Raw genomic sequence first — 12,359 nt, forward strand, 5'->3', positions numbered from 1 at the left:
GTATCTCTGCGAGCTTTCCTGCTGTCAGAGCTGTGGGTTTTTTGTTTCTAAAGGATGTAATTTTAATTCTAGCCTCTAGGTGGTGCAGCAGAGCTTTGTTATTAAAGTTTCTTCCATTTCTGGTAATGTAGTGGCAGAGGCAAAACGTGATTTTCCTGGCATTTAATTGGATAAGAAATATTTAAAAATCAAAATCAAAATGATAAATCATAGGAAAGGAGGGAAAATTGCCCAATATGCTCCTTATTGGCTTAATACTGGTTCTTGAAATAACATATAATCTGTACAGAAGGAGATACATTTTTATAAAAAAATCAAAAAATTATAATCTGAATATTTATCTCTGAGATATCTCAAAGCTCTGATCACCCCATGTCGGAGCAGCAAATATTGCTAATTAATTACAGTTGATTGAAGCAAAGTTTTAGTGAATATCTTTGACTCTAATTCTACCAGCTTTGATTAAGAGGGAAAAATGCATAAAATTCAGAGTCTTTTTTTTTTTAGTAGGAAAGTAGACAAGTGTGTGTAAATTTAGGTATCTAATTGATGTGCCAAGTCTAAATCTATGAAAATAGCCAAAGAAAGATTGTCTCAAGAATTTTTGTTGCTGTTGTTGCTAGGATTTATTTTATTTATTTGAAAGGCAGTTACAGAGAGGGAGAGGCAGAGGCAGAGGCAGAAGCAGAGAGAGACAGAGAGAGAGAGAGAGAGACAGAGAGAGAGAGAGATCTTCTATTGGTTCACTCCCCAAATGGCTACAATGGCCAGGGCTGGGCCAGAGCTGGGCCAGGGCTGGGCCAGGCTAAAGCCAGGAACCAGGACCTTTATCTGGGTTTCCCACGTGGGGGCAGTGGCCGGGGGACTTTGGCTATTTTCCAGTGCTTTCTCAGGTGCATTAGCAGAAAGCTGGATCAGAAGTGCAACAGCTGGGACTTGAACTGGCACCCATATGGAATGGTGGTGCTGCAGGTGGTGGCTTAACCTGCTGCACCAAGGCACCGGCCCCCTTGAACTTGGTTTTTGAATCAAGGGAAATTTTCCTGGATCCTTAACTTCTTATCAGTTATCCAGAAAGGATTTATGGGGAGCTGGAAACAGGCCTATAGCCGACCACGGGGAAAGAAGACCCGTGCCTAGACTCCATTGCTTAGGGTACCATGACCTCAGTCAGGTAAAATGTTTGCCTTCTCTGTAAAGGGGAGAAAGTAATACAACTCTTGTCTGCAACTACAATACAACTAACACATTAGTCTCAGCAGCATTAGTGTTCTAGGGCTGCCATCACAAAATACTGCAGATCATGTGGTTTACACACCAGAAAATATTTTCTCACAGTTCTGGCACTCGAACTCTGAGATATAGCCATCAGCAGGGGTAGCTTTCTTCGGAGGCCTCTGTCCTTGTATCTGGTGGCCTTCTCTCTGCATGCTCTCGTTGTCTTCCCTCTACCCCCTTGCACCCCGTGTGTGTCTCTTTGTTTGTCCAATTTCTTTTTCTCTTAAGGACACCATTCAGATTGCATTAGGGCCCACCCAGTAGCCTCATTTTAACTCAGTCACCTCAATAAAGTCTCTGTCTCCAAATACAGTCACATTGTGAGGTCCTGGGGCTTATGAAGGTTCAACATCCACATTTTTGAGGAGACCCAATTCAGTCCATAACATAAGGGTTTCTGTGAAAATTAATTGAAAGGACGTAATGAAGCAGTTACTGCAGAGTGCACCAAGTATGCACTCAATAAACAGCAGCTATTTTTGTGAAGAACATAGATCAATCTTAAAATTCAGGGTAAGTAAGAGTTTGGGGTCTTACCACTGAGTAAGTCATATTCCATACAGCCTTGAGAATGCTTGAGAAGGCCATAAAAATTTGGTAGACCAAGGTGTGTGGTGACCTTGTTACTTAGACTGAAAGGTCATGAACAGGATGGAGGACTTTCATGCAACATTGTCCTTAAGAGAATTTATGCTACTCCGGCATTACTTACTTTTGTCAAAGCATTGTGGTACTTGTTCCTTTCTCTATAAACACATGCTACAAGGCCAAAAAGACAAGAATATAAACACATTTTCACTTTTCAGGGCCTTTAACATGAGTATAAGGCTAAAATAAAGCAATAGATATAAGTTTTTGAAAAACTGAGTGAAGTTATTTAACTCAGAATAATTCTCTGGTGCTGCATTGCAATGAGATTCCACTGCGTATGTATCCATTCTCCAACTGATAAAGGTAGAAAAGTTCTGAAATTTTTGACTGAAGGTCTGTATTAGCTTTTCATTGCTGTAAAGAAATACCTGAGGCAATCCAAAGAAAAGAGGTTTGCTTTGGCTTACAGTTCTGGAATTGCAAGGTCTAGAGGCCTCACCTGGTTTTCTTGAAGGCAAAACCCCAAGGCACTGTAGAGCCTCACAAGGCAAAAGACAGCAAGCACGCATGCCTGTCTACATCTCTGTTTTCTCTTATATTACTGCCAAGATTCAATCAGAGGGCACCACCCTAATCACTTAGTCCAATCTAATTACTTCCTGAAGGCCCCATCTCTGAAAATCATAACTAGATTAAGTTCTACCCTCTTAGTACCATTAATATATGACTTTAGGGATGAAATTGCATGAGTTCAGGAGGACAAGTCATATTCAAAACCATAGAAAGGCCAAAACCACTCCTCAGAGCATCTTTTTTTTTTTTTTTTTGACAGGCAGAGTTAGACAGTGTGAGAGAGAGAGACAGAGAGAAAGGTCTTCCTTTTCTGTTGGGTCACCCCCCCCCCACACACACACATACAATGGTCACTGTGGCCGGTGCACCGCGCTGATCCGAAGCCAGGAGCCAGGTGCTTCTCCTGGTCTCCCATGTGGGTGCAGGGCCCAAGGACTTGGGCCATCCTCTACTGCACTCCTGGGCCACAGCAGAGAGCTGGCCTGGAAGAGGGGCAACCGGGACAGAATCCAGCGCCCTGACCGGGACTAGAACCAGGGGTGCCGGCACTGCAGGTGGAGCATTAGCCTATTGAGCCGTGGCACCAGCGCCGCTGAGCATCTTAAAATCAATAATTTTGAGTTTTAATAATTTTCAATATCTTATTTGTTCTATCCTGAAGTTGGAAGGGTGCAAACTATGCCTGCCAATCTCTGATCTTGGTGCTGGTCCTCTCCTCCCTCTCTCTCTCCATCCCTCTTTCTTTTATAGGATAGTTTTAATTGCTTTTATTATTTATTAGAGAGGGAAAGAGGGAGAGGGAGAGAGCTGTTTCATCCACTGATCCTCCTCAAATGCCTAAAACAGTCATGGCTGTGCATGGTGGGCAGGGATCTGACTACTTGACCTATCACTTGCTGCCTCTCAGGGTGCACACTGGCAGGGAGCTGTATTTGGAAGTGGAACTGGGACTTGAACCCAGGCACCACAATACGGGATGTGTGCCTGCCTCCCAGAAGTGTGTTAAGTGTTGTGCAAAAAAACATGTCCTTTCTCTCCTTGTTCTGTTTACCTTTCAAAGGTATGGAAGATTCATATCCAAGGAGAATTCAATATACAGGGGTTTTAAACAGTTGATAAACTCTCTTCTTTTTATCTTTACCTTTTTACCTTTCTTTTATGTAGCATCATCTTCTATCTTTGTAAAACTGAAACCTGTGCTGTCAGTTTCTTCCTTTCACAGCTGCTTTTGCCTGTTGGATCTGACCCACATTCTTCAGCCTGACTTCAACTGACCTTTCTAGATTTATCTTTGGTCATCGCCTTATGCTCTGATTGCAAAGACTTTGAGTGAAGCAGTTGATGCTTTTCTGTGCTTGTGAGCCTCCCCCCAGTGCCTGTAGCTTCTTATTCCACAGCCCTCTAAATGTCCTTCTAGGCACTCGCACCTGGATGGTCCCTCCTTGTACCTGCAGCTCCCTGTGTATAAAGGCAGCACTCAGTGGATGCAGCTGACCGAATCAGAAGAACTGCAAGGATCAAGTAGGTATAAATTGTGAGAAATAGTGCAGGATCACTATTGAGTCTATTTCCTCTCTAAGGAATAACAAATCTGTATAAACCACCAAGATGGTCTCTAGGAAACTAAATTTAGAAAGACTGCATATCTACTTATTTTTTTTAGCTTCACTTGGGTTTAGAAAAAAAAATAACTTTTTTCATTGAAGAAATATAAGTGGAAATGGATTCTTTCTGGAAAGAACTGCATTTTTTAATGGAAATGTCAGGAAAGAATCTATGTTTTTATACAACGTTAGCAACATGTGAAGATTTAATCTTTTTTTCAATCAGATGTTGCTGATTTGATGGATTTCCAAAAATATGTACAAACAAAGGAAAAACTGTGAGGCAGAAAACTGGTAACTTCTGAAATGAGAGAGAATCTCATAAAAATCATTAGTATTTAGTTTAGAGCACTTTTTTTTTTTTAGGAAAAAGCTAATTGTTTTCATGTATTTTTGATTAAAGTAATACTTTAAGGTTCAGAGTTTTATAATATTTTAAAACAGTGTAAATATAATTTAACCTAGTGGCTTTTGTACATTTTTTATCATAAGCTACAGTAAGATACACATTTTCATTGTGCCTAGTCCACACCGAGTATGTACTTGTTTATTCAAAAAATGTATAACTAAACAAAATTCCATACCTACACATATTAGTATGTGACATACTATGATGATGTTTTCTACTTTATATGCTTTTTATGAGTCGTTTAATTGGGTACCTGTCTTCCCCTGCCTCAGTGGATGACAAGCTGCATTTTAAGTGAAATAAAGCACAGAAGACACATACAACATATTCTTACAGGTGTGAGCTAAAATGTTGGTCTCATGGATATAGAGAATAGTCCAGTGGTTACCAGATCCTGGGAGGAGTGTGTGGGTGTTGGTAGTGTTGGTAGGGAAAATAGAAAGGATGGTTAATGGGAACAGGGGTGTAGCTAGATAGCAGGAATAAATTCTCAAGTTCTATAGCACAGTACGATAACTGTGGTTGACAATTAGTAGAACATTTCAAAATAGCTAACAGAGAGCATTTTAATACTCCCAACAGAAAGAAATGATAAATATCTAAAGTAATAAATATGCCAATTATCCTGATCTGAATATTACACATTGTATACACGTATTGAAAAGTCACACTGTTGCAAATGACTGGATCCGGCTGAAAAGTATTTCAGGCACGGAAAGCCAAGACACTCTGGAAAAAAAAAAAAAAAAACCTAAATGAAAGATCTCCGCGAGTGAGATCCCAGTGGAAAGAACGGGTCTTCAAAGAAGGAGGTACCTTTCTCTGAAGGGAGGAGAGAACTTCCACTTTGACCATGGCCTTGTCTAAATATGATCAGAGTTGGTGAACTCAGGGGGCTTCCATAGCCTTGGCAGCTCATGAAAGAGCCTAGGGTGATTACTGATGTCATAAACAAGAGTGTCAATTTGTTAAGTCAACAACAGGAGTCACTGTGCACTTACTCCTCATGTAGGATCTCTGTCCTTAGTGTGCTGTACATTGAGATTTAATGCTATAACTAGTACTCAAACAGTATTTTTCACTTTATGTTTCTGTGTGGGAGCAAACTGTTGAAATCTTTACTTAATGTATGCTAAACTGATCTTCTGTATATAAAGAGAATCGAAAATGAATCTTGATGTGAATGGAAGGGGAGAGGGAGTGGGAAAGGGGAGGGTTGCGGGTGGGAGGTACATTATGGGGGGGAAGCCATTGTAATCCATAAGCTGTACTTTGGAAATTTATATTCATTAAATAAAAGTTAAAAACAAAAAAAAAGTCACACTGTACCCCATAAATATGTACAATTACTGCATCAATTAAAAAGAAAAGCTATTAAAATTTATCTAAAGAAATCTAGTAACCCATGTAGGCACCCCTTTCACAGTCTCCCAGATGGAAGATCAGAACATCATACTTTGCACACATTCCACTGCCTTCTGCCTAAGTGGAAGCTTCTATTGGGGTCCTCCTACAAGAAGCTGGAAATTGTTTTCCTATAACCTCCAAGAACTGCTAGCAGAGGATTCTCTCTCCTCCCTTTCTTCCTATCCTCCCTATTTTTCTAAGGCTTTTACTAAGCAGCTATCCGATGTCAGAAACTGCTGTGTACTAAAGATACAAAGACAGGACCAAACCTTGTTTTCCAAGTTGGTTTTACTCCAGCTGAGATATTTGTAGCCTAGAAATGGATTTTATAGTTCAGAGTTTTTTGCTGGATAATATAGAGTAAGTGTCATTCCTTTTCTACGTCATAGATGTTAGTATATGAAAATTCTGCTGCCATTGAATTTACGTTTTTAAATGAAAAAATAATTTGCATGAAATTTGATTAGTTTTGACAAATGCATGTACTTATGTACCTTTCCTAGAAAGAAACAAACTTTCCCAATGCCTCACACATTTTTGTCATGCTTCTTTCTAGTCAAAATCCCCATCTCAAGTCCCTACTAGAAGAATTAGTCATGTGATTTATGGCATCACAGAATAATTTTATAAGATTTTTATCTTACTGTATTCTTGACCTACTACTTAACTCTGACTCTTAAATCTTTAGCTAGAGGATACCTTAATTTTTCAAGATCCTTTTTAACACTGGTTATTTGCAATGTGGTATGCTAATATAGATGTAGTTTAAAGAACCAAGGAAACCACATTATCTTAAAATTTAGGGCAATCTCATATACAAACTGTGGGCTCAGAATGATTTTGAGACTAGGTAAAGTTCCCAGGACTAAAAAAAATGTTATAATACTAAGTACACTTTAAGTCTTTTTAAAATGTCTATATTTTAATTTTGGACCTAAGTAAGTTAAAAACTTTAATTTTATGCTTGCTAAAGTTAATCTTGTTGGCTATATTCATTTTTGAAGGCATTCAGATAATTTTATACTTTGTGATCAACACATTTTACACTATCCCTTCTTTGTATCATCTGCTGATTTGAAAATCACACCACTTAAATCTTGATCAAAATCTCGATAAAAATGTAGATGGGACTGAGGAAAGCATCATAGGATACTAACTAGTACCCTCTGGAGTCATAGGTTTTAGGCATGGGGAATGTCTGGCTTATGGGCTGTGTAAGGCCTGTGACATCGTTTGGTGTGGCCCTGCCAAGGCAACCAGAGGCAGGAACCAAAATCCAATAAATCCATAGCAGGCTGATTTTTAAGTTGCTAATTTAAATAGCCTGCAAATGATGCTATAAATATCCAGATGGCCCTTGGCTTAAAAAATGTTCCCCTCAGGTAATGACTGCCTAACCATTCTACTGTACATTTCTGCTTCTTCAACTTGTCCCCAGTGGTATTGATTATGTATTTTTAAGGCATATGCTTCTTTTCTATCTATATTTGAATTAGAGGTGATCAAATTAAGTACCATGGTTTAAAATACTTTAATGTGATAGATTCAAATTTATTGCTTCAGGTAGGACCTCATCCCTGAATTCAGATGTATAAATCAAACTGCTTGAATGACATTTCCAAATGGAAATCTAAGTCACCTCCAACTACTACATCTGTCTTAGTCTGTGTTGCTACAACAAAATATCACAGCTTGGCAATTTATAAATAATCAAAATTTATTTCTCATAGCTCTGAAGGCTGGAAAGTACAAAATGAAGGTGCCATCATGTTTAACGTGTGGTGAGGTCTTCTCTCTTCCAAGATGGCAACCTTGCTGCACCCTTGGAGGTGGGGAATGCTGTGTCCCCACTTGGCAAAGGGTCATTTTTTCAACCTCAAGCCTTTTTACAAGTGTGCTAATCACATCCATGAGGAGAAAAGTCCACTGAAAGGCCATACTGCTCAGTACTGGTGCATTGGGGATTGAATTTCAACATGAATTTGGGACACCATCATTCAAACCATAGCAACATCTCAAATCAAAGAGTTGGTTTCTGTTTCCCTCAACCTATACTTACTCTAAGTTACATTTCTAAGTTGCAAATGGTATTTCTGTTCTTGCTGTTCCTCAGACTTATATCCTTCGAACCATCCTTGATATCTTTCTGTATCTCACTCCTTGGATTCAGATAGCAAAAACTGTGGCTTCTTCCTTTGACTATGCCCAATATTTGTGTCCTCAACAATTCTGCTCTTATTACACGGGGTGCAGTCACCATCATCATCTTACCTGTAGATAGTTACGTTAATTTCCATTTGATCTGTCTGGCTTCCACCCTTGGTGCCTAAGGATTATTCTCCATGGAGCACGAAGGATGACCCAATCAAACTGATCACAAATAGTTCACCTTCTGCAGTAGATCCTAAGTATGATTCTCTAAAGTCCTCTGTCAACTTACCCTTAGCCTCAGCCTTCTTTTTATTATGCTTCCAGGACTATTCTTGCTTTACACATTGTTTCTTTGCTCCAGTCTTTTCAGCCTCCTTGCAATTTGTTCTCAGCTCAGAGTTTCATTTTGTTCATCCTCCTGTAATATCCATGCACCCCCACTTGCATCCATCTCTCTCCTCTCCTAGTATCTGCCTAGCTCACTCTCTTGCTTCCTAGAATCCTCTGCTCAAAAGCCCAGTTGTGCTTCATTAGAGGGGGCTTTCATGGTTGTACCTCCCTCATCTTCCTTAACTTGCTTGATTTTCTTCATGGCATTATTACCTCCATATAAATGTTTTATATTTAGTTTTTATTTCCAATTTTTGGCTTGTAAGCTCCACATACATAATTGTTAGCTTTCAATTGCTATTTCCCCAGAGATTCAAATGATGCCTGAAACATACATGAATTTAATAAATATTTGTTGAATAAACTTATTGACTAGATGAATCATTGAATACCACACATATAATTAAATCTTAGGTGAAAAAACATATGTTGAATATAATGTGTAAAGAAGAGGGTACTCCAGTGGAAAGAACAGGGCCATCAAAGAAGGAGGTACCTTTCTCTGAAGGGAGGAGAGAACTTCTACTTTGACTATGACCCTGTCGGAATAAGATCGAAGTCGGCGAACTCAAAAGGCTTCCATAGCCTTGGCAACTCATGACTAGAGCCTAGGGAGATTACTGACGCCATAAACAAGAGTGTCAAATTGTTAAGTCAACAACAGGAGTCACTGTGTACTTACTTCTCATGTGGGATCTGTCCCTAGTGTGTTGTCCAATGTGAAGTAATGCTATAACTAGTATTGAAACAGTATTTTACACTTTGTGTTTCTGTGTGGGTGCAAACTGATGAAATCTTTACTTAATATATTCTAAATCGATCTTTTGTATATAAAGACAATTGAAAATGAATCTTGATGTGAATGGAATGGGAGAGGGAGCGGGAGATGGGAGGGGTGTGAGTGGGAGGGAAATTATGGGGGGGGGAAGCCATTGTAATCCATTAACTGTACTTTGGAAATTTATATTTACTAATAAAAAATAAATTTAAAAAAGAAATAATAAAAAAAGAAGAGGGTACTCAAAAACATTTGAAAAGTTAAAAAATTTTGTTTCTGAAAAATTAAAACCTCTACATTTAAACTATCCATCTTAACAGTCTAAATCCAAAGTGTTTGTAATGGAAGGCATGATTAGGCATGATTCTCTGATTGTCAGGCCAATCTAGAATTAATCTGGAGCCTGATTTGTCACACATTGCCAAAACACATTCATAAACAGAAGTTGATGTGCAGACTAGCAAAGACACAACATTGTAGAGTTTAGTTATATTTAAATCAATGCAAGAAGAAGAGTCTGAAGAACTCTTCTTTGACACCAATTAGAAGCGAGAGGCTTCTAAAGAGCAAGTTGTCTGTGGAAGAGAGACCTGTAATTTATCTGACTCTCACAGATTCTCTAGGTTATTTTGACTTTGTTAAAATAAAAGGCAAAGATAAAAATCATAATTGCCATATAAAACAAGAGTTCACAGAGCAATGTTAGTGTCTTTCTTTTAATAGCAGAAGCACTTGCCTTGAATAAGTCGACTTTGCTGATGATGTGGAAGTTCATATCAATGGCGAGGCACAGCTGCATCGTGGTCGGCAGGTTCTTCAGTAAACTGGACTCATCTTTGTAAGGATAAACATTAAATCCAAAAGCAGAATAATTAATGAAATATACTACCAAGGTATAAGAAGAAAATTTAAAAATAAAGGAAGCAGTGGAACCTCTGTTTATAAATCGACTCATCAAATTCTGTATTTTCATTACTTCACTTGGACCTATACACATATTACAATAGCTTTATGATGCTCATGAGAGAAAATAATTATTTTAGCCATGGTTGACATATTGAGTCATTTCAGAACTTTATTCTTGTTGAAACTTTAGATATGAAATTTAATGAATGTGGAAAGAGACTGGAGAGCAAGCTAGAAAGGGAAAGGGACCTAGTTCATGATTTCTGATTCTATTGATTTCAGCCCTAACATCCCAGGGATGGCACCAGGTGACATTTGAAAAGGTAAGGGGCTCTGTCATACCTGTTATCTTATTTGACAATCTTAAGGGTGAGTATTCTCAATCTTCCTTTGCAGAAAGAAGGGAAAACAGAAAGAACTGAGACCCAGAAGGACTGTAAAGGACTGGCTCGATTGTGTATGAATAGTAGGTGGCTCAGATGGAAATTGAATCTAAACAAGAAATGTGCTAAGTCCAATTTATTGTTATTTACTTGCTTATTAATGCAATGCAGAATGTGAATACCTTACAGACTTTTCTACATGTGAGTTAAATTATGGTCCTTCAGGCTTACTAAATGCTCTGTGGACAAAACTGCCTATTCCTAGTTTCTTATATGCCAAGGGTTTCTGAGAGTGATTGTTTTTGATGTTTTCTTATATCTATTTAGAAAAGAGAAAAATTGCTATATCTCTATTTTGATTCCATCATGGATTGTAAATATGTACCCTCGCTGCATACAACAGAATTTTCTTGTTTGGAGAGCCTTTGTCTTTAGGTACCCCCTAAACTGAGGAGTTGGATCAACAGCTGCGGCTACTAAAGGGAGAGAGGAAAGAGCACGGCTTCTCTGTTGCTTTTCTGCCTACTTGAAATGTCCTCACCTGCAGCCTGTAAATGCTCAAGACGGAGCTAGGTTGTTTTGGTCACCAGAGAAGAGAATCTAAACATGAGGCTGGAGTAAGGTGAAGACATTTTTGCTCTTTTTTTTTTTAATTAAAAAAAATTTTTTTTGACAGGCAGAGTTAGACAGTGAGAGAGAGAGAAAGAGAAAGGTCTTCCTTTTTCCGTTGGTTCACCCCCCAAGTGGCCACTACAGCCTGCGTGCTGCAGCCGGCATGATGCACAGATCCGAAGCCAGGAGCCAGGTGCCTCCTCCTGGTCTCCCATGGGGTGCAGGGCCCAAGCACTTGGGCCATCCTCCACTGCACTCCCTGGCCACAGCAGAGAGCTGGACTGGAAGAGGAGCAACCAACCGGGACAGAATCTGGCGCCCCAACTGGGACTAGAATCCGGGGTGCCGGCACCCCATGCGGAGGATTAGCCAAGTGAAATTTGAAATATTGTATTTGAGACTTTCCTTGTAATCTGCACTTGGAAGACAGGATTTTTTTTTTTTTTTGACTTCTTGGTGGCACTGAATCCTATTTCTATTTGGTAAGAAACAATACATTTGTTGATTGCCAACTAGAATATTATCTTGAACTTACTTTACATCCTTTAATAAGGGCTATTTTTAACTCCAGCACTGTAGTACTATTAGTAGACAAGCTTAATTACTGAGGGGCTTGCAGAAACAACCATATACTCTGAAAGGTTTCTGCTCTTTGTGAGTTCTGTGCTCCTTGTAAGATGTCATAGAAGGAGCAAGAATTTGCAGAACAGATGCAGGTCTGAATTCCAGTTAAGCCTCTTGCAAGCTTTGCATGCTTAGCTGAATTTCTTGGCCTCTCTTTCCTTGTTTCTTAATGGAACTGGTGACACCTAATTTTCCCAATTCTTTTTTTGGTGCTATAAGGCACAGTATATAATACTTGGCTTCTAGTGGGCACTGTATACAATTTACCCTGTGTTTTTTTTGCCAAGTTTTATTTGCCCTTAAGATATGGCTCTACATTTTAGGGAAAAAAATCCTATTGTATTCAATTAATCTCTTAAACATAATTTAATCTTTTTCAATTTTTTGGTTCAAATCTAATTCACCTCTGTTTCTCTTTTACACAATTTTGACTCTATGATAGGGTTTAGAGGAATTTGATCAGTAATCTGTCATGCTTACCTAGCATTCTTTGAGAATGCCATGTATATTCAAACCACCTCCGTACTCGATTCTGCACACTTCGAGGAATGGAGTACATGTTCATGTAGGCAGTGGTATCATCCATGGAGGAGCGGAAGTTGTTCTGATTGGCTGTAGCTGCCCCAATTACATCTCGCATCTAAAACCACAAA

The 12,359-nt window shown here is 38.9% G+C and overlaps 1 protein-coding gene across 1 annotated transcript in view; it reads right to left on the reverse strand.

Moving 5' to 3' along the window:
- CNGB3 (cyclic nucleotide gated channel subunit beta 3) overlaps positions 1–12,359 on the reverse strand; it is a 164,843-nt gene that overhangs the window by 37,184 nt on the left and 115,300 nt on the right. The window contains exons 12-13 of the mRNA XM_002710676.6: positions 12,187–12,346; positions 9,918–10,015 (exon numbers count right to left, since the gene is read on the reverse strand). Coding sequence (XP_002710722.4) covers positions 9,918–10,015; positions 12,187–12,346 — 258 coding nt within the window. The remainder of the gene's footprint in view (positions 1–9,917; positions 10,016–12,186; positions 12,347–12,359) is intronic.

Source organism: Oryctolagus cuniculus, chromosome 6, assembly GCF_051225735.1.
Source record: "Oryctolagus cuniculus isolate XC-2025 breed Fujian yellow rabbit chromosome 6, ASM5122573v1, whole genome shotgun sequence".
Classification (NCBI taxonomy): domain Eukaryota; kingdom Metazoa; phylum Chordata; class Mammalia; order Lagomorpha; family Leporidae; genus Oryctolagus; species Oryctolagus cuniculus.